At 37.5% G+C, this 23,262-nt stretch overlaps 1 protein-coding gene across 2 annotated transcripts in view; it reads right to left on the reverse strand.

Annotated features, from left to right (window-relative positions):
• The window catches only part of LOC107852275 (probable uridine nucleosidase 2), a 33,397-nt gene extending 15,306 nt beyond the window's left edge, over positions 1-18,091 (reverse strand). Inside the window, exons 1-6 of one of the 2 annotated variants that reach the window (XM_016697339.2) lie at positions 17,925-18,091; positions 17,513-17,628; positions 17,088-17,147; positions 7,979-8,164; positions 7,540-7,644; positions 7,348-7,444 (exon numbers count right to left, since the gene is read on the reverse strand). In XM_016697339.2, coding sequence (XP_016552825.1) covers positions 7,348-7,444; positions 7,540-7,644; positions 7,979-8,164; positions 17,088-17,147; positions 17,513-17,628; positions 17,925-17,973 — 613 coding nt within the window. In that variant the 5' untranslated portion in view covers positions 17,974-18,091. The remainder of the gene's footprint in view (positions 1-7,347; positions 7,445-7,539; positions 7,645-7,978; positions 8,165-17,087; positions 17,148-17,512; positions 17,629-17,924) is intronic. The other variant, XM_016697340.2, reaches the window with a different exon arrangement.
• Positions 18,092-23,262: the final 5,171 nt, after the last annotated feature.

Below are 23,262 nucleotides of genomic sequence, written 5' to 3' on the forward strand. Positions count from 1 at the left end.
GCGTTGTCGCTATCCAGTTGGTTGGTTTAATGTTTCGGATATTAAACCTTGAGGAACGAACTTGCTTCGTGAGTCCTTAGATAGGGTTCAAGTCATTCAGGATAGATTTCGAACGGCTCAGAGTAGGCAAAAATGCTATGCGGATCGTAGACTTCGTGCCTTGAGATTCAGTATTGGTGGTCGAGTTTTCCTTCGTATGTTGCCCATGAAAGGCGTGATGAGGTTTGGGAAAAGGGGCAACTTTAGCCCCAGGTATATTGGGCCTTTTGAGATTCTTCGGACTATTGATGATGTGGCTTATGAGTTGGCTTTGCCTCCAAACCTATCAGTTGTTCATCCAGTTTTTCATGTTTCTATGCTTCTGCGTTACATCCCCGATGAGTCTCATGTCATTCATTGGGATTCAGTTCAGTTAGATGAGCGGTTGTCTTTGTTGAGGAGACAGTCTTCATTCTAGCCAGGAATGTCTGGCAATTGCGTTTTAGAGTTATTCATATGATTAAGGTCTGGCAATTGCGTTTTAGAGTTATTCATGTGACTAAAGTCTAATAAAGGCATCGGCCTGTAGAAGAGTCTACTTGGGAGGTTGAGTCTGATTCGTGTAGTAGTCATCCCTATCTCTTTGCGGACTCAGGTATTTCCTTTGCCTTTAGTTCGAGGACAAACTAGATTCTTAGTGGTGGATGATGTAGTGACATGACTTTTGGTGATTTGTGTGGCATATTTATTTGTGCGATTTGACCCTTTTACCCCTATTGTGGTATTTCTGGGGTGTGGGGATGATTGACATGGTTCCCAATGCATTTTGTTATGATTTGTGCGAGTTTGTGATTTTTGGTGGCTTGAAAAGCCTTATAGTTGACTTCGATCAACATTTATTGATCTGTGCGTTGGATGGCAAAACGGTCTGCGCCAACTGATCCGAAACATCGATTTTAGGTTAGTAGCATGGTTGGTATGGTTTTACAGCTTTTATATCTCACTTTGACCCTCGATTCGAAAAGTTGTGAAATTGGGTTTTAGGGGTCAACTCTGTGATAAATGATGTTTTTTCAAAAATCTGATATCGCTATTAAGTCCGGAGCGTCGAATTTGATAGGGTAGCATAGTTCATTTGCGTTTTCGGGATTCCAGATAAATCTCAAGGGGTCTGAGAAGACTTGAAATTCTCTAAATCTCCAGCTGGTGCACAGCTACTGGCGTGACCGCTAAAGCAGCCCTTTGGGCGCTTTAGCAGCCCTGACTGCCTAGTAGGTACCGCTAAAGCGGTAACCTGGCGGCTTTAGCGGACTGTCACCCTGGCATGGGTACCACTTTAGCGGCACCTAGGCTCTTTAGCGTCAACCGCTAAAGCAGCCATGGTCCGCTCTAGCGGCACCTAATATATTTAAATACTCCTCTTTCGTGATTCTTCACTATTTTCGAGACTTGGAGCTGGGTTCGAGTTTTTGAGCATTTTCTTCGATTTTACTTCCTTTTCTTCGATTTTTATCATCTAAACTTCGTTAAAACTTCGATTCTATATCTATGTTTTAGTTGATTCTGGGTCCGTTCGTGAGGGGAAAGCCCGTACTGAAGCTTTGGGGATCGATTTCCGGCTTTCGAGGTAGGTTATGGCTTAACTTTCTTCAAACTGGATTGAGTAGTTAATAATAATGTAAAAGCATGTTATGGGTGTGGGGTTGTACCATGGAAAATGTGTTCGGTCATCTATGTACCCGTATGGGGGGCTACATGGATAATATTTGGTGGTTTTGAGATATTTTTGTTGTGTGACCGTGTAGGGTCTTATATGATGTTATAGCTTGGTATTGATATATGTATATTTGGTTGTACTCTTTTTGTGGAAAAGGCCTAGATTTTGAGATTCATGTGATATCAATGATATTTTTTTGCATGTTTCACTTGAATGTTTCTGAATTATATTGGGTCATGGATGGTTAGTTGATTTGAGTGGATTTTTGGCTCACTTGGCTGGTATATTGGTTGGATATTGGATAATCTCATTTTGGTTGGTTGCAAGCATTACATCCTCATATCATATTTATTCACAAAACATTGGTACCACCGTAGAAATATTGAAAACACGGGCTTTTTCTGACAGAAAATGTGACATCTTTAAAACCTCTGCCGGTAGATGTGTCGGAGAGGAGATATGGATATCATATTGGATATGAATTGTATATGGATTGTATATGGGTTGACGAATCCCCCATAGGTCCTACCTCGGGAGCACAGCTCGGTAGGTGTGTACGGAGGCTGTGCGATGACCTCATGCATCACATCATTATCATCATCATCATCTTCATTGCATTCCATATATTGTGTTTATTTTGTAATTGTATTTCTGTCCTTGACTTGATATCTATCCATTTGTTCTATCTTGTACTTGAATTTGGTGTACGTGTATATTTGTTCTTTTTTTCCCTACCCGTATTTGTTTTATGTGTATATAGTAGAACTATTGGTGGAGATTGTGTGGGCTACCGTTTGGGGCATTTTTTGATTGCAGGTTACGTGCCCATAGTTTGTGTTTATATGCTTTATTTTCTACTTTACTCGGTTGGCCTATGATACCTACTGAGTATAAGTGGACCGTAATCTTCCCTACTGCGCACTTTCGATGCAAATCCAGGTACAAGTGCGCCTCACGGCAGATGATTCAGGCGATACTTGGAGCACATTCGAGGTAGCAGTTAAACTATGCATCCGGAGTCACACCTCTTCCTATCTAATTCATATCGTATTTTGTATTCAGACCAGTGTTTTGGACGGCGACAAGAGGCGACAAGGCCCCGCCTCGCCACGCGGCGAGGCGAGCGCCTTTTGAATGTACGGCGACAATTAATATAAAAAATTAAAATAATATATAAATGATCAAAATTTCAATAACACTAATATATTAGGAAATATTTCAAGTCAAGAATTAAAAATAAAAAATTAAAATAATATATAAATGATCAAATTTTCAATAACACAAGATATTAGGAAATATTTCAAGTCAAGAATTAAAAATAGATAGTAGATAAAAAAATTACATAATAAGGCTACAGCAGCTTACTGGTTACTGTTAAAGTAACAGTGTAAGGTTGTAACACTGTTACAAAATACAATGGAAGCAGGAAGGAAAATAGAAGAAGAAGAAGAGAAAAAGAGGAAGAAAAAAAACACCACCAAAATACAAGTATTGGACGCGGGATTAAGAAGAAGAAGAAAGAAGAAGGAAAAAAATAGAAATTAGTAGTTCACTGCTTACCGAAGTAGAATAGCGAGAGTCGCCGGAGTACATTGCCGGTCGCCGGAATCGAACTTGTGAGATAAATGGTAGCAGCCGTAGTCACCAACTAGTAAGTTGGTAGAGCCAAAATGGGTAAATAAGTCCTAAAATTAGCTTATATACCTAAAACCCTAATTTTAAAAAAAAAAAAAAAAAAAAAAAAAAGGGCGACGTCTTTGACGCCATGTTGCCTTTCTCGCAAAGGCGACGCCTTTTGAATGTCACAGCGCCACACCGTGAAGAGGCAACCAGGCCTCGCCTCGCCATTCACCATTGGCGACGAGGCGCTCGCCTTTTACAACACTGATTCAGAGACAGAGTTGCTCCTTTTTGGATATCCTGTGTATTTTCAAGTTGTAATAGTTAATTCTTACACTGTGACACCAGGTTTTGGAATATTATATGGTATCTTGACTATGTATTTCAACCTTTACTATATATGAGTGGTTCGACTCCATTCTTGGTGTCTTGCCTTGGGTTTTGGTACTGATTTCTCATTTCATATCAATTTGGGTGATAGACTTACTTGTCAGGGCTTTGCCGTGACAAGTGTCATCATGACCCTTGGTTTTTAGGTCATGACATTTCTATCTAGGGTCATGTCCTCAGTAAGCTGTAATTACTCCATGTCATGTCTAATCACCTCCTTCCAATATTTCTTAGAAGTATCTCTACCTCGCTTGGAATAATCCATAGTCAACCTCTAACACCTCCACATTGGGACATTTGTGCATCTCCCCATCACATGCCCAACCATCTAAATCCCGCTTGCCGCATCTTGTCTTCCACCGGCATCACTCCCACCTTGTCTCAGATAACCTCATTTCTAATTCTATCTCTCCTAGTAAACCCCCACATCCATTGTAGCATCCTCATCTCCGCTATTTTTATTATTGGCCAACACTTCGCCCCATACAACATAGTTGATCTAACCGCCACTCTTTAGAACTTGCCTTTAACTTTAGGAGGTACCTTCTATCACACAAGACTCCGGAAGCGAGCCTCCATCATCCACCATGCACTAATATGGTGAGTGGCATCCTTGTCATTCTATCTATTTTTCTAGATCATAGACCCAAGATACTTGAAACTATCCCTCTTTTTATGGCTTGAGTATCAAACTTCACTACCACGTCAGCCTCATGCGTCACCTCACTGAACTTGCACTACAAATATTTCAGCTTAGTCCTGCTCAACCTAAATCTTTTAGACACTAGAGTCCATCTCCAAACCTTCAGCATTAACTCCTCCGCAGTTCTCGTCAATCAAAACTGTCATCCACAAATAACATACACCATGGCACCTCATCTTGAATTTGCAGCGTCAATACATCCATCACCAAAGCAGATAAAAATGGGTTAAGGGTCGATCCCTGGTGCAACCCCATCAATACGGGAAAGTGCACTAAGTCTCCTCCCGCAATTCTAACACGAGTTTTGAGTACAAGTGTCATCATGACCCTTGGTTTTTAGGTCATGACATTTCTATCTAGGGTCATGTCCTCAGTAAGCTGTAATTACTCCATGTCATGTCTAATCACCTCCTTCCAATATTTCTTAGAAGTATCTCTACCTCGCTTGGAATAATCCATAGTCAACCTCTAACACCTCCACATTGGGACATTTGTGCATCTCCCCATCACATGCCCAACCATCTAAATCCCGCTTGCCGCATCTTGTCTTCCACCGGCATCACTCCCACCTTGTCTCAGATAACCTCATTTCTAATTCTATCTCTCCTAGTAAACCCCCACATCCATTGTAGCATCCTCATCTCCGCTATTTTTATTATTGGCCAACACTTCGCCCCATACAACATAGTTGATCTAACCGCCACTCTTTAGAACTTGCCTTTAACTTTAGGAGGTACCTTCTATCACACAAGACTCCGGAAGCGAGCCTCCATCATCCACCATGCACTAATATGGTGAGTGGCATCCTTGTCATTCTATCTATTTTTCTAGATCATAGACCCAAGATACTTGAAACTATCCCTCTTTTTATGGCTTGAGTATCAAACTTCACTACCACGTCAGCCTCATGCGTCACCTCACTGAACTTGCACTACAAATATTTCAGCTTAGTCCTGCTCAACCTAAATCTTTTAGACACTAGAGTCCATCTCCAAACCTTCAGCATTAACTCCTCCGCAGTTCTCGTCAATCAAAACTGTCATCCACAAATAACATACACCATGGCACCTCATCTTGAATTTGCAGCGTCAATACATCCATCACCAAAGCAGATAAAAATGGGTTAAGGGTCGATCCCTGGTGCAACCCCATCAATACGGGAAAGTGCACTAAGTCTCCTCCCGCAATTCTAACACGAGTTTTGAGTCCATCGTACATATTCTTAATCGACCTAGTATTCGCCGCCGGAACACCTTTAGCATCCAAGCACCTTCCTAGAACCTCTCTAGGGACTTTATCATAAGCCTTCTCTAGGTCAATGAACACCATGTGTATGTCCTCCTTCCTCTCCCTATACTGCTCCAACAGTCTCCTTACTAAATGAATGGCTTCTGTAGTCAAACATCCTGGCATGAATCTGAATTGATTCTCGAAAATAGTCACGATCCTCCTCAACCTCAACTCAACCACCCTTTCCCAAATCTTCATAGTGTGGCTTAACAACTTGATACTCCTATAGTTGTTGCAATTCTGAATGTCACCCTTGTTTTTGTACAATGGAATCATCGCAGTCCATCTCCAAGCTCCAGACATCTTTGTCGTCCTGAAAATGACATTAAATAACTTGGGTCAGCCACTCTACACTTATTCTGCATGTGCTCTTCCAAAAGTCCACCAGATCTCATCTGGACTAGTCACTCTTCCCCCTACGAATAGCACCTTTAACCTCCTCGACCTTAATATGCCTACAACAACTATATTGTGACGGCTCTCTAAGTACTCCAAGTCCCCCAGCACAATTTCTTTGTCTCCCGCTTCGTTCAAGAGCTTATGCAGTATGATTGTCATCTCTTGTTAATAAGTACCTCTTCTACCAATACTTTGTCGTCACGCTTGATGCACCTCAGTAGGTCAAGGTCACGAGCCCTCCGCTCCCTAGCCTTAGCTAGCCTATAAAACTTCTTATCCCCGTCTTTATCCTCTAATTATAGGTACAAGCTTTCAAACGTTGTTGTTTTAATGCTATAACCGCTAACTTAGCCTCCTTCCTAGCCATCTTATACTACTCCCTATTCATTTGTTTCTCCTCTTCGGTCGCACTTTCCACCAACTTCACTTAAGCCCCCTTCTTCGCCTCCACCTTCCCTTGTACATCTCCATTCCACCACCAGTCCCCTCGACAACATCTCGACAACATCTGGCAAATCGACCTCTCGAGATATCCAACACCTCTCTAGCCATTTTCCTAATGCACCGGCATTCTTATCCCACATATTGTACATACCCCACTACTCCCCCAAGCCCCCATATACATTAACTTCTCTCTTATCTCCAAGGCACTGGTCATAGTCAAGCTACCCCATTTGATCCTAGGTCGATCATCCTCAAACCGCTTCCTCCTCTTCATCTTGATATCCATCCATCACCAAAAACTTATGTTCGGTCGAAAAATTCTCACTTGGGATAACCTTACTCTTTACAAAGACATATATCCCCCTTAATAACTATTAAATATCTTATATGTATCTGCATTTTTATTGATGTTACACGACAGGAAAAGTAGTTTATTTAAAGTTATTTCTCAATTTTCTCTTTTCCTTCCTTAATTCACCATCCTCCAACTGTGCTACTATCTCCCAAAAAAAAAAGAGAAGCCTGGTGCTCTAAAGCTCCCGCTATACGCAGGGGTCCGGGGATACTATCTCCCAGTAACCAAATATCTTAAATAGTTTAAACAGACATGAAAATGGAAACTTCTAGTTGCATTTGCAGAATATTTAGAAACTGGCATGAGAATGGTCCGGAATACATGACCCATTCTTTTAAGTCATGAATGCAGGGAATGTAAGAGGAACAAGAATATGGTAGTGTGAGACGAACAGAATATTTGAAGTGCCATACTAACTGGTTGTAATAACTTAATCAATCAAGAAAGTACCAGTAAGGACAACTTGATGTGTAACATTGATTCCAACTGCTAGAACATCAGCACCACTAGTAAATACAACATCAGCAGCATCTGGATCTCCAAAGATCTTGTGCAGATGATCAACAAAACAGGTATGAATATAACACACAGAATACACCTGAAAAACTATGGCATGGTTTTGGATGTATCTTAGCAACTTACATTTGCCTCAGCAGCTGGATTCACATTTCCGTTTACAGAAAAGGCACCACCAAGAACAACAATTTGTCCAATGTTTTTAACAAAAGCAGGATCTGATTGAATGGCCTGTTTCAATATGCCATTTCACTAAACAGTTTTCTATTAGGTTAAAAACTACTCATTTTGTTTCAATTTATGTGGCATAATTTGATGGAGCACAAAACTTAAGAAAGAAAAAAGTTTTGGTATTAAACGTGCCATAACATTTGCCTGACTATTACATGACTTTTAGAACTTGGCATCTTAAACATGCCATAACATTTGTGTGGCTATAAAAGCGTAAGTTAAATTGTTCCCGAATTCAGAAACTGCATTCTTCTCAGAACAGACTAAAAAGGAAATGCTGCCACATAAACTGGAATGGATCTAGTAATATTTAATTGGAAGATTACATACTTACAAGTGCTACATTTGTTAGGGGACCCAAAGCTACAACAGTAACCTTTCCAGGGTGTAGACTGGCTTGTTGAACGAGAAAGCCAGCAGCATTCTGTTCAATAGGCTTTCCATTTGGTGCAGGAAAGTTTTGGTTGCCAAGTCCATCCGCGCCATGAACAAAATCAGCAATTCGAAGTTTTGTACCTTTCTTTACATTAAATTAAACAAAGTAAGCAGAAACATATTCATAAGGAAAAAACATTTCTAAGTTTGCTGCCTATTCAGACTATTAATTTTTCTCAAAAAAAGGTTTGCAGCCTATTTTGCTAAATGTACTAGTACAACAACAACAACATACCTAGTATATTCCCACATAGTGGGGTCTGGGGAGGGTAGAATGTACGCAGACCATACCACTACTTCAGGTGAAGTAGAGAGGCTGTTTCCGCTAGACCCCCGGCTTAGGACCGATAACAGTATAACAAACACAAAAGATAAGTGCATATAAACTAGTACGATATGGCAAAATAAACTATGCAGATAAACTAGTACGATATGCAAAAATAAACTAACACCGCTAGCCACAAGATAATACTACAGCCACAACACCACGAACAAGAAACTTCAAACACAAAAGAATGCTCCCCTACTATTACCGACGCACTCCCACCCCCCAACCCTCTACCCTAATCCGCGTCCTCCACACCTTCTTAAATGTACTAGTAATCAGAATTCAGAAGAAAATCACATTAAAATTTAGCAAAAGGAAATGTTACTGATAAACGATATGAGAATTCTGCAACAATCATCACTTCCAGGACTGATGTTGCAATAGATTTTTTTCTTATAGGGAGGAAAATGCAAGAAAATAAAATGAGAAGATCCAGCATACACTTCACTATTCTTTTATCATATTTCCTAACAATGCTTAATTCTATGGATATGTTTGCTGCTAAGTCAGGTATTGTAGGTTAGAAAATAAAATTCTAATGTTGTTAAGATAGAAGTTTGCTTTGAGCCACAACCTTCTAGGTCTTCCTAAGAGAGCATCTTCATTTCCACTTGTTATATGGAGCAAGAACGCTATTGGTACATGGAGGAAGCTCTTGAAATTTATCTCATACACTTGGAATATGAAAGAAACATCTTGAAGTATTACTCACAAGCTCACTAAGCAAGATTTGTGATACGATCCAAGATACAAACCACAGTGGAATATTAAGTAACAATAATTGAAAGCAAATTAAAGATAGAAGTCAATAAAAATAATTATGAATAACCCAAACAGTAAAACAAAGAAGGAACATAGAACCCTGGATGAACGTTTCAGGCAACAACCGGTATACCGGTATACGAGCTCGATCGCTTCCAAAGAACGATAAAATAGAACCCAAGATATAAAGAAACAAGCAATTCATGAAAACAGGCAATCGTGAGTCAAACACAAACCAAAGATTCAATCGTGTCTCAAATGGAGTTTGCCAATCTTAAATATGCAAAAAATTTCTCATTCTTTTTCTTTTTTTATTTCTTTTTGTTCTCCTACTTATATCATTAGGGCAATTTTGCCAGAAGTATAAATCAATTTAATGCCTACACATTTACGATTTTAAATTATTGAAAAGATAGCTAATTAAGCATGATAATAGAAGTACTTAGCATAACATATATTCATGAGCAAATTATTAGTTTGTCCATTAAATATTCTGCTGTTACCATACTTCTGCTCTTTTATCAAAAATCAATGATCATATAATACAAATTTGAATTTTGAAAACACAATTTCCATATAAATGTCTATGACTTATTTCTCTTTTATTCTAGAACTTGTGTTTGCCCCTCCCCTAAAACACTTCCCTGGTTCTGCCTGCCCCATATCAATCAAATGGTTTGACAACATAGAACTAATCAAAGAGCACGCTCTGGAATACTACTTGTTATACAACTAGGCTCAGCCTGCTGCAAAAGCACTGCACTAACATGGTTAGTCATATTTGACACAAACACAGCAAAGTGATAAAGTCTAATGAACAGAAAATATTGCTGAACAAGAGAGACAGCAGGAGATATGATGGTTCAGCAAAGTATGCTTACATCCAAGTTAAGATAAAGAAATTACTATATGTGGTCATCATGGCTTGGAGCTCAACAAGTTGGTAAGATCGAAAAGCAAAAAGTATTTTTTTATAAGGTAATGTAATTTAATTAATTAAGTGTGTAGAATATCATCTACCACGCCTCCTACACCAAAACATTTAATTCTGAAGACATCTATTGTTTACAAAAGACATGTTTTCTGATTTTCAAAAACATCTCTCATTTTTTCGAGATAGTCCAAAACGTGCAAACAGGAATGGTATGCCAAATTTTATTCAAGTTTTTGATGACTTTCTGACTCTACCATCATTTCAGCAAGCCTCTCACACTGTATGAAATCACCCAATTTACTCTACTATGATAAAGGAAGAGGTCCCAAACTTGTTTGTATGGCTACAGTGGAGGAGACCAAAAAGCAAAGAGGAAAAAGTAGTGATCCATTGATTAAAGAGAACCAAAAGCATTGCAAAGGAATGAAAGACACTTCAATGTTTCATGCATCTCTTGAACGGCTTTCGCTCACAGCATTGAAAAATCCTTTTGTCACACCCCAAATGACACCAAAAGTGCTTCACATATTTCCATTGTTCATCTGTATCCCCCATTCTACTTTTTTCTCTTGACTATATTTACATTCCTAACTACCAAGGGTTTCTAATACCACACTCCACCTTCACTCATTCCGTCTTTTAGCTTTTGATAAAATCCAAAATGCCTCCAGACTTTGGATGGGATCATCATGAAGTTAGAGGTGCTTGACTACTCCTTAGTGCTATCAAAAAGGTGTCATGAGTCGGTGTTTACATCTAAGAAGGGTCAAGGGGCCTTGGGGAGGTCAAAAGGAGGCAAAGTAGAGCCTGGAGAAGCATTGAAGGGACCTGGCTGCAGATGGCCATTTTGACACTTCCAGTGTCACCTGCGTTGCCACATGCATGAGTAGGTCACTAGGCTGCGTGGACATGTGCCCAATTTGCTGAAATGGGTCACTTTTGGGCCCATAATTGTAATAATTAGCCCTAGGCTATAAGTAGGAGTTTCTCTTTCATTTTGAGAATGGTAATATAGGTCTATATACCCATAGGTAAACTACAACTAAGTGTAGTTCCCTTTTAAAAAGAGTTATAGTTACAACCTTTGTATCTATCACTTGTTCCTATACATAATCTAAAACACCAAAGATATCTTTTGCCTGAATTATTAGATCATGTTTACACCAAAAGTAGAACAAAGCTAAACAATTCATCTTAAAATCTTGTAAATTGTTCCGCTTGTCTTCAAAACATCTCTTGTTCCTTTCTTCCCATGTGGTCCACCAAATGCAAGCAGGGACAATCTTCCATCTCTCTTCTTTCTGTGTCGCATTTCCACCTTGTTCCAGCATTGAGGAACCCTTTGATGTTCCTTGGTCTTACCAAGCTAAACTTCCTCAAGCTGATGAACATTTTCCACAATTGATCTGTCCACTTACAATGTAAAAAGAGATGGTTTACTGTCTCTGCCTGTTCTTTACAAAAAAAGCATCTGGACCACAAATGAAACCCCCTCTTGTTCAATTCTCATGACCACAAATGAAACCCCCTCTTGTTCAAATTCTCATGAGTCAAAACTGCCTCCTTGGCTAGAAGCCATGTGAAGCGGTTTACTTTATAAGAGATCTTAATCTTCCAAATCATTTTCCATGGCCAATCCTTTTCCTGAAATTCTGAGATATTGAGGTCCTTATATGCTGAGTTGACAGTGAATTTTCCAGATTTGTCCTTCTGCCATTCTAATCTGTCCACTTTTTCTACTGAGCTGGTAAAATCTGCCAAGTTAGCATAGAAGGAAGCAATAGTTTCCATTTCCCAATCATACAAGTACCTTCTATTCCATGCTTGTCCATTTCTCATTTCAGCTATTGTAGCCTGCTTGGTCTGGCATAGTGAATAGATATTAGAATATAGTCTACTCAATAGATCATTGCCGACCCATTTATCATTCTACAAGGAAACCCTCTGCCTTTTCCCAACCTTGAATCTGGTTCTAGTCTGCATAAGTGGCCATAGATTCCTGATTGCCCTCCACACTGTGCATTCATATGTTGTTGTGACCATGTTTGTCATCCATAGATCCTCCATACCATGTTTAGCACTAATCACACTCTTCCATAATATGTCTGTCACTTGTAAATTTCCAAAACCATTTCATCATCAAGCTCTGATTCTGTTTCTTGAGATTTCTAATTCCCAGACCTCCTTCCTTTTTGTTCAATGTCATTTCCCCCATTTAACCAGATGGAATTTCTTCTTGCCCTCGCTACCTTTCCACAAATAGTTTCTTCTCACCATGTCTAGTTTCTTGATCACACTAGCAAGCATAGGGAAATGGACATCATGTACGCTGGTGAGGCATCCAAAACACTATTCGCCAAAACCAGTCTTCTACCCATCGATAAATATCGAATCTTCCAAATTTTCAACTTCTTTTCACACTTTTCCACAACCCCATTCCAGATCCCCTCGCATTTACTCTTAGCTCCTAAGGGCATGCCCAAATAGGTGGTTGGGAGATTCCCTATCCTTCCTGCTAGTTTCTCACAATAAGATTGTTCCAGATGTGGTCTTGTGAGTGTGTGTGAGCTTGGATAAGCATACATTGAATTCTTGTTTAGAAATATTGATCTCTTGGGAATCGATTCCTTTGTGGTCAACATAGGAGTTATGCTTGTAAGTAATTTGAATTGAGAATTAAAGGTTTAACATACCCTTTGTTTGCATTTCAATTCCTATCTTATGTCTAGCTTATTACTTATTTTTTCATCTATCCTTTATCTTTGTTTCTAGTACCGTAGTTAGTTTTCATTACCTTAGTTTGATCTTTATCATTTGGTATCAGAGCAAGGATTAAATTCATTCTTACGATTTTAGTCTTGGGATAGTTACCATACAAAATCAAAAACAAAAAAAAAAGAGTCCAAATGTTTTTGAAGAAAACCCCAAAAATGATTTTGTGTTTTTTATCATTGTTGTTGTTTCCACACTAGATTTGTTCCATCTAGTGATATTGAGCATTTGGTGTGTTTGGAAGAGATTTGAAGAACCCTCCATTGCTGAGCTTGGTTTTGGAGAAAAAGAGAAGCGGGTCCTTAGATCTTGATTATTTGGTGTGGATTTGTAAATAAAAAGCATTTGAAAGTGATTCCCACATTGAAAAGACCCAAAATCTGAAGTTTCATGCAATTCTGAATCAAAATGAGTTAGTTGGAAATCTTGATGTTCATTGTGTTCTTAAAGAAACTCATATCTTCAAGTGGGATATTCAACAAAAACATGGTGTTTGATCCAAGAAAGAGAAAGAAGAACGGAAGAAAAGCTGTTTGTACAAAGGAATATCCAATAAAAAAGGGAATATTATTGAAAAAGGAGTGTACAAGGGCCCACAAAAGCACAAAACTCAGAGTACAAACTGAGCTGGAATCGGCCACCTGCGCCAGGCACCTGCTTACGCAGGTCACCACCTGCTTAAGCAGGTGACCAATGCTGGTCATTCCAGATTCACTGGAAAGTGACATGCGAAGGCAGATGCCACATGCGGCCATATCTCACCCGAACGCACCCCAATCGCTCCGAAAATGATTTTTATTCAGGTTCCAACTTCCTAATTCCTTTTCTTAATTCTTAAACACTAATTAATAACTAGAATCAATCTATTAGTTGATTAATTAGTTTTAGAGTTCGTTTTCCTTCTTTGTCTCTTTCTTTGTGTGTTTTTCTCGATTGTTTCGTTGCTATTTCTTGTTTCAAGTACGTTAGTTTGTTTTGAGCCATCTTTTTCAACTTCAAACAAGAATCCATTCCGACCACGAGCCACAATTGACACCATGTCTTCCATTGGAGTACAAACGATCTTTCAACTCTAGCGATGCCAATTGAGAGACAAACAAAGGTGTGTGCTTTGAGAGCTTGTGAGGTTGATTTCTTAATGCTAACTTGTTTGTTGTTTTTGTTTAGTGTTTCTTTTACTAGGTAAAATGGCTCCGAGAGAAGGAACTCCACAAGTCATGGCTAACAATACTTCGAATACAATCTTAAGCGTACTTGAATCCTTGGGTCGTAAAAATGGAAACCATGAAAGGTTCCTTACAAAGGAAAAAGACAACATGGTGGGTCGTCTAAATGCCATTAACTCCACCCTTTCCAATCCACCAAACTTTCAAGCTTCCACAAGTGGACATGCTCAAAACACCTTTGCTAAACTACCCCAAGCTCCACTAAACCAAAATCAACCCAACCAAGTTAAGGATGTAAGGGAAGAGGAAATTAAGGAAGGGGAGAAGAACTTGACTCAAGAAGAAGAGTTGCGTGAGGATGTTGAGCCAAGGATTGGATTGGAAGAGGTAGACAAGGAACACTTAGTTGTGGAACTTGTCAACCCCAAGCCCTTGTTGTTTGCTAACAATGCTAGCATTTTTCCTAGCACCAATAGTTCTCTTTTGCAAGGTCATTAGGAAGTGTTTTCAAATGAAGAGTAAAGGAAAGTTCCTCTTGGATATAAACTTGAAGGTCTAGATGAGTTCTTATTCAAGGAATCCGAAGTTGATAAAGACTTGACGCAAAGGAGGAACCTAGTCAAACTCCTATGGATCGATGGATACTTGATGACAAGGGGTGAAGCATCTAACTCTGTGGACTGAAAGAAGGAGTTACCTACCAAGGAAACTCCCACAAAGAGGCAAGAGGACCAGGCCTATTGGTCCAAGTTGATGCATGGAAGGGGAGGTCCTTGTAAAGCACATATGGGGGACAAGAGAACAAGTTGCTTCCAAGGTATGTACCTACCCCCTCCTATTCCTAGTGATCCTTGGAGGCATGATGATATTTTTCTCATATTGAGTAGTTCTTTGAAACTGATTGATATCATGTCATACCATGGGATTATCAGCGTCTCCAAGATTACTTCATGGTATATGTCTTGTGTGCTTAAATTGTGTGGGCCGTGCAATCTAAATGCTCAATATCTTTGTTGCTTTAGAAAGAGTCAATTGGTGTGTACTTGATGTGCAACTCTTGTTTCCCAATCCTTGTCACACTTACATGGTTGAACAAGTTGAAGTGATAGGAAAGACTTTAGGAGCATGCTAAATGTCATGAATAGAGATCACCTAATTTCTGGGTATACCACTTGTTTTGGAGTGAATTGGTTTTTCATAGAAGCTTTAATTCCTCTAATAGCATGACTTTATTGGCGAATGCACTTCTTGTGGGAAGTTGGTTGAAGGGAAAAGATGTAATGTGCTTAAATTTTCTTATCTCATCTTCCTGTATACTTATGTTTAAGGGTAATTTCAATGAGAATGGTGTCCTTAACTCTTTTCTTTTCTGTCTTTTTGCCTATGATGATGGCCATGTTTGTGTTGAAAATACATTTTGTGTGAACATAGGTTGTCTTGAAAGGAAGGGTGATGTACAGCCTAATAACTTGACACCATCCTTGGTTGTTCCAACTTCTAGTGACTTGATTACTAGCTTTCTTGAGTACCTTGCTACTCTTACGTATTCTTAAGTATGGAAACACCTTGGATGGGACTCATATTCTTCATACCTTCCTTTACTACCTCTTTGCATTTGATGACGTCCATGCTGATATTGGATTTGTTTTAGATAGAGTTGGGATTCTTTGGGTATGGTCTTATGGTGAAATAAAGAAACACTTTTGTCTTACGACCTTGGTGGTTTCCTTGTTTCATAATGCTTCTTATAGCCAACACCTTTGTGTAGGATATGATGAATTCGTTTTATTGATAACAAAAGATCGTTGGTTGTATGTCAAATGTGTGCCTCCTTGGCATGGAAATATTGATATTGACCCTTGTGCTAACCCTCGTGCTTCGAGAAAATAACAAATCTTCTTCAAGAAAGAGAGGCTGATATAATCCTTGGAAGGGATGATCATGAAGTTAGAGGTGTTTGACAACTCATTATTGCTATCAAAAAGGTGCCATGAGTCGATGTTTACATCTAAGAAGGGTCAAGGGGCCTTGGGGAGGTCAAAAGAAGGCAAAGAAGAGCTTGGAGAAGCACTAAAGGGACCTGCGAAGCCACATGCGCATGGAGGAGGAGCACATGCGGTCGCAGATGCCCATTTTGACACTTCCAGTGTGACCTGCATTGCCACATGCGTGAGCAGGTCACTAGTCTGCGTGGGCATGCTCCCAATTTGCTGAAATTGGTCACTGTTGGGCCCATAAATGTAATAATTAGCCCTAAGCTATAAATAGGAGTTTCGCTTTCATTTTTAGACTAACTTTGATGCTAATGAACAATTATACTCTTGTGAGTGTGTGTGATCTTGGACTAGTTTACGTTGAATTCTCATTTGGAAACATTGGTTGCTTGGGAATTGATTCCCTTGTAGTCAACATAGGAGTTTAGGTGCTTGTAGGTAATTTGAATTGAGGACTAAGGGTTTAATATATCTTTTATTTGCATTTCAACTCCTATCTTGTGTCTAGCTTATTACTTGCTTTTTCATCTATCCTTTATCTTTCTTTCACGTATCGTAGTTAGTTTTCGTTACCGTAGTTTGATCTTTATCAGCTTTGGTCCTAGATTTGAACATCCGAAAGGACCAGTCCAGAAATACCTTTTTCTTTTCTTCTCATAACCACATACATGTCTCAAATCCTATGATAAACAAGATCAATCACTCCATGTTCCACCTTTTTTCTTTTCTGGACCCGGGTATTACTGATTATTTCTCCTCTTATTCCTTTTCTCTTATTGTATTCACCAAATCAAAGAAAGCTTCACCTGCGAAGCAAAAGGAAAGGGAAGAGAGAAATTGAGAGGCAGAGTATGTACCAAGGCAAGTATATCTAGTGTGGATCATCATCACAGAACAAAAAATGATACACAACAGTAGTGCCAAATACTAAGTCCCCTTTAACAAGTAAACTAGAGTTTCGACAATAACTAAAAAGCATGGAGTATGTGACATCTACGCAAGTTAAAATGAGCATCAACGCAGCATTGAACCTAGAGTTCAGGATTACATACAGTGATTGTAACATGAGAGCCTTCAGCCACTGGAATATCTGTCCTCCCAACTATCTCCAACTGAATTATTAAGGCGTCAAATCAATAACTATGAGTATAGCCAAAGTAAAAAGTATATCGGATACACAACTACCATAGCCCAACTGATTAATAAAGCTGACTCACTAGTCTTTTACCTTTTAGGGCTCGTTTGGTAGGAGGGATAAGGGATAATCGTTGGTAACTTCCCGGGATTGTAGTGTTATTTTCTCCCACATTGATGGTGGGATAACAATCCTGGGATAACTTGGTTTCCCAACCAAACAAGCCCTTAAACTTTACACTAACAAAAAAAAATAAGTTCATAGAAATTTAGCAATTATCCAAGAACGGGCAAAATGACAAAATCATACTAAGCATGAGTCCAGAAAAAATGGAAACTTTACCAGATGTAAAGCATTTCTGGTAGCTAGAGTTGTGTAGACATTTCCGTATATTGTTGTAAGCCCGATCACCTCAACTTCAGGAGATTGCAATGCCACAAATATCGCCATTGCATCATCTGAGCATATTCATAATAGCTCAATTAACTCAACAATACAATTTCCAAAAATTTATCTTGGAAAGTGTAATTCAGCTGAAAAGACATTAATGGTAGTCTCTATAGGAAATGGACTACAGATGCTGACCCTAATCCAGAATCTAGAGAAAATGAAAACCCAGATAAATCTTGGCAAATTCCACAGTAGTAAAGTAAGTAACAAAAATCACGGAGAAAAATGTTGGGATTTAAAATCTTTTTCAAAGTGTCTTCACATCTACAATACTATGTGCGCGAATAGAGGAAACGGAAGATACCAATGCCAGGATCAGTGTCAATGACGATCTTCTTGGGCCCTGCAGCCATTTTTCTAAATCTTAATGGGAAGGTGAATGAGATCTGGGATTGGAGTGATGATACAAAGTAGAGATTGATATATTGATGAGAATTGCTGAGAAGCCCAACTGCACTTAAACTTACATTCTGTTTATTTATTTCTTTAATATCTTTAAAATATATTATTTTCATAAATTTTAAAAAAAAAAAACACATTATTTTATTTAAAGAAGGATATAGCCCCACTTTTTAATATATATATATTTTATAAAACAATTACCTTTTTCATCTTTTTAATACACCACACCCATTTCTTTGTCTTTTTCTAACCCGCATCCACCAAATCCATCACCCCCACTCCGTCCCGCCCTAATTTCTCATCTTTCAACTACTATACCCGTCATCTCCACCCAACTTTCATCGTTTAAGGTGAAAAAGAAAAAAGAAGAAAACGATAGGTGAGGTAGATGAAATTTAATGGTGGGTGAATTTGAAAAGATAAGTTCAAATATCTGTAAAATGTGTTGTTGATGATAAAATGCTGAATTAGTATTTTGATTCTTTTGACTTTGGTGACTTTGAGTTATTAAGAAGATAAAGTGTTGAATTGGGTTTTTTATCTTGGAAGTTTAATGGCTTTAATCTATTAAGAAGATAAATAAATTGATACTTTACAATTTTTTGTGGATGATTTGTTGATAAAATGCTGAAATGCATTTTTGATTCTTGAAACTTTGATGGTTTTGAGCTATAAGGAAGATGAAAAATTGATACTTTTCAGTTTTTTTTTTTTTATGCATGAGTTGCTGATGATAAAATGATGGAATGGATATCTGATTCTTATGACTCCGAGCTATTAAGAAGATGAAAGTTTGATGGCTTTGAGCAGTTAAAAAGATGAAGAAATGATTTTTTTTCTAACGTGGGTCAGCTTTGCCTAGTATTGTGTGATTGCCACCGTTAATTGTTCTTTGCCTTTAATTGTATGTATGGGTTCAATGGTGAATTTGGTTTTCTGATTCTTGTAGATTTTGTGGCTTTGAATAATCTGTTGAACGAGCACGTGAATTATGTTATTTGATTGGCAAATTTAATTGGTTCTTATCTGAATTGGGGTTTCTTTTTTGCTTAATAAACATCAACAATGGCTAGTGGTAATATGCTTTAAGTTTGAAGAAAATAGAAAATGAAAGAGAGAAGAGAGGTGGGATAGTTTGAAGAAGATAGAAAAAAGGGACTGCGTTGCAGGGCAAGGGGCGATGTGGGTGGGGGGTGTGAAAAAGAAAGAAAATGGGGGTGGGGTGTCTTTTTATTTAATATATATAAATATATATATATATATATATATATAAATAAAATAGTAAATATATATTTTTTAAATATATATATATATATAAAAAAAAAACAATGTGTTAGAGATTATTTTTTTCTTAGAAAAATCAAACTTCTTACGTGGCAATGATATGGCTCTGATGTGGCATTGACGTGGCGTTGATGTGTAAGCGAGTGTAATACACTCTCCATTGTGAGAGTGGTATTCAGTTTTGAGGATGAAAATAATACACTTTAGAGATGTTAAGGGGTAAATAAGCAAAAGTTAAGTTTAAGTGATAAAGTGAGTTTGGAGGACAAGTTCAAAGGGAGAAAATGTTTTTTCTTTATATTGATTTGAGTTATTTGTCTTGATTGAAAGTCTAAAAATTATGTTTTCACTTTTTTACTTCAATTATTATTTTATTATATTTTTATAATATTAAATATTGATTATAATAAGGTATTCTCTATTATATATAAGCCAACAACAAAAAGGACCAACACAACATCAATGTATTGTACAAAAAGTTATCTGAATTGTACATTGTCAACAAGAAAAACGACAAACACAACATCAATTAATTGTACATTATATTTGGCCTTGATATTTGGTTTCTTTTCCTTTTTTTTTTTACTAACACATGTACTGCATCTTTCCCAGCAAACCACGTGTACACACTTTACATAAAAAAAAGAAAATGGTCAATTGCTCCTCCAAACTTTAGTCGAAATATCAACTACACACTTAACCTTTATGAGAGCCCCATTACCCCTCTAAATATTCTTTTAGTGTATTTTATAACCCTCCAATTGCTGACGTGTCAATATAAACCAAACAATTACCCATGCGTGTGTACACGCGCTCAGTCCACCTACTTTTTTAGTTCCCATCTAAAACGCCATTTTCATGGATTCTACTCACATCTCTCAGCTCTCTATACACACACACACACCATCTACAATACTACACACAGAGAAATACACACAATACACAGACTACTACACACAGCTATACGCTAGAGAGGGGAGAAATAGTGAAAGACAAGAGAGAAAAAGAGGGAAAAACAGTCATATCGAATTCAATAACAACAAAGCGGATCCAAAGTTCCAAATTACTTATGCAGATTCACGATCTTTCACAAAATTTAAACTGCAATACAAATTCAAATCAATGTGTGCTGATAACACTGCATCCACTACTCCAGAAGCGACGAGCTTTTTCAGTTGAACAAGCAAGAGTTGAGAATTAACAATTTCAATACGAATCACAATTGAAAGAGATGTAAGGATAAAAAGAAATAAAAGATATCTTCTAAATTTAAAACTCCAAACACCAGCACGTCGCAACTCAAAACCCGGGATCTGGGTTTCTTAGTAGCTGCAGCAGCAAAACTCTTCTTCACAATTGCTGACACTATTTTTGCTGAATTCAACAAGAGTAATTTGCTCGGTATTTTAAGAATTGAGAAATAATGAATTGTGGAAAATTTGATAAAGCTATGAATAGTATATAAAGGGAAATAATGAAATCTGATTAGAAAATAGCTGTGTATGATGCAGCATTTGTGAACAGTGAATTATCAAAAAACACTTTAATTTTTGGATTGAAATTATGGGTGGTTATTAGGATATTTGGTGAAGCTGTATTTGTTCTCATATCTAAGAGATGAGATTTGGCGTTTGGAGATGAAGGATTATGTTGGGTTTAATTGGAAAAGACAAAATTAATTAATAATTAAAAATAATGACATGTATTATACATATGGCACCTAAAAATACTGATTTTGTAGGGTTGAAGACCCAACTGACGCGCCTATTGGGGGTGTTCTCACCTCCCATGACACGTCAACAATTGGAGGGGTATAAATTACAGTAAAAAAATATTTAGAGGGTTAATGGGACTCTTGTAAAGGTTAAGTGTATAGTTGAGATTTCGATCATAGGTTGGAGAGGCAATAGGCTATTTTCTCCATAAAAAATAAACTGTACCAAAACTCGCTTTTACATTATAATTCTCTTCTCAACTTTCTCTATCTTCTTCACTCTTAATGGTTTTTGATCCCTAGCCATGGCTAGAAACAACAATTGCAGTTGGTCATTTCCAGGTAATGTCACTTGCTATGGCCTGTGAGATTCTGTTGATTTGGTTTATGTAAATCTTGTTTTCTCAGTTTTATGAATTGGGTTTTTCTTATTTTGTTATTAGTTGTCAAGATCTCTTTTTTTTTATAAGGTGGGGGTCCATCAATTGGTGAAATTCTATGTTAAAATATTGAATCTTTAAGAAAAATCGAGATTTTTCTATTGTCCTTTTGAAAGATTTTGGGGTTTTAGTTGTGAGATTTTTTTGGGGGGTTCATGTACATGTTGTTTTCATCCTTTCCTTATTTTGCAATTAATTATAAGATTCTGATTATTTGATTCATGTGCATGTTTTATTAGTTTTATCAATTGATTTTTTTCTATTTTTACTATTTATTGTTGAGATCTTTTACATGGTGAAATTCCATGTTAAAAGTTTAATACTTTAAGACAAAGCTGAATTTGAAATTTTAAATTTTAATATATATTTTTCTTTTGCGAGCTTTGAATTAAGTCAAAAAACATAACTTGTAGCCGGATACATGTAGATAGAAAATGACCTTTAAACCTCACCCTGTCATATGTTTATTGCTTTACATATCTCTGCGTTTTCCGATCTAAAGTTGGGCCATAAACTAATTTATAAAGAATCTATTTTGTTCTCAATTTCATAACACTACTGCGGGGTATGTTGTCTGCCTCTCTCAATCATTAAGTGAAAAATAGTTTTTTCCCAATTTCATAACACTACCGCGTGGTATGTTGTCTGCTTCTCTCCATCATTAAGTGAAAAATAATTCTCCCAAGAGGATTTTCTTTTGTTTCGTCATCTGACAACTCTCTATGGTAGTGAGCTCTTGAAGTGCAAGAATCTAATATCTACTTGCAGGAAAATTTTTACAAAGTATCTATCTCATAAGTGGCAAAATTTTGGTAAATGACGTACATATAACTTGAAGTTTAATGTTCTGAAGCTAATATCATGTCTGCAATATAGATCATAGATCGACTCAGAGCAATTTCAGAAGGTTTTGAGGTACATAAAAGAAGGCCGTGACAGCTCTTCTACCCTTAAATATGGTGGTGATAGAATTGGTTCCAAAGGCTACTTTATTCAGCCCATTGTGTTCTCAAATGTCAAGGTATATACTTGATTTCCTTCTTATCTGAAGTCCTAAAATAATACTACAATAACATACCCAATGTATTTATAAAATAATGTTACTGAAAAATCTTTGAGAAAGCAATTTAACATGATCTTTAACACTTTGGTTGAATCATGAGGACATGTCGATAGCACGGGATGAGATTTTTGGTCCAGTGCAATGTGTCTTCAAATTCAAGTAAATTATGATATGAAACTTTTGTGGAGTTTGTTATGGATTATTTCGTATAATAATAATATGGAATGACCTTTGATATAGAATCAGGGATTCATCGATTAGTAAAATCAGTGAGTAAAGCAAAGATCTTGACAGAATATAAACGTGGGGTTTGAACCCTCCACTTTAACTAGAAAAGTCACTCAGCCCAATAGCTGAAAGAATCGTCATTGCTTCTTCTTCGAAAAAAGAATTTTACGACCCATGTGTAGTAGCGGTCCTTACATATCATATTAATAATCAAACTATGGTTAAAAGAAAAAAATCTCTATTTGATAGGGCTTCTTTATATACATATGAATTTCATTGGACTCAGAAATGATACAATATGACTGGCCTGAATAAGTTGGAAGTTCTTGATTTAACGAAGAACCGGATTCGTGGGATAACGACCCTGAGATTTGTGACACTTAGCTGTTGCAAATATTTCTAAAAATAATTTCATAGGTGGGAGTGGAAGAGTATTTGTCACCAAAAGAATCTAAAGAATCTTGATTTGAGTTACAATTATTTGACAGGGAATCTGTCATTCGGGCTTGAT

This window comes from Capsicum annuum, chromosome 3, assembly GCF_002878395.1.
Source record: "Capsicum annuum cultivar UCD-10X-F1 chromosome 3, UCD10Xv1.1, whole genome shotgun sequence".
Lineage (NCBI taxonomy): Eukaryota > Viridiplantae > Streptophyta > Magnoliopsida > Solanales > Solanaceae > Capsicum > Capsicum annuum.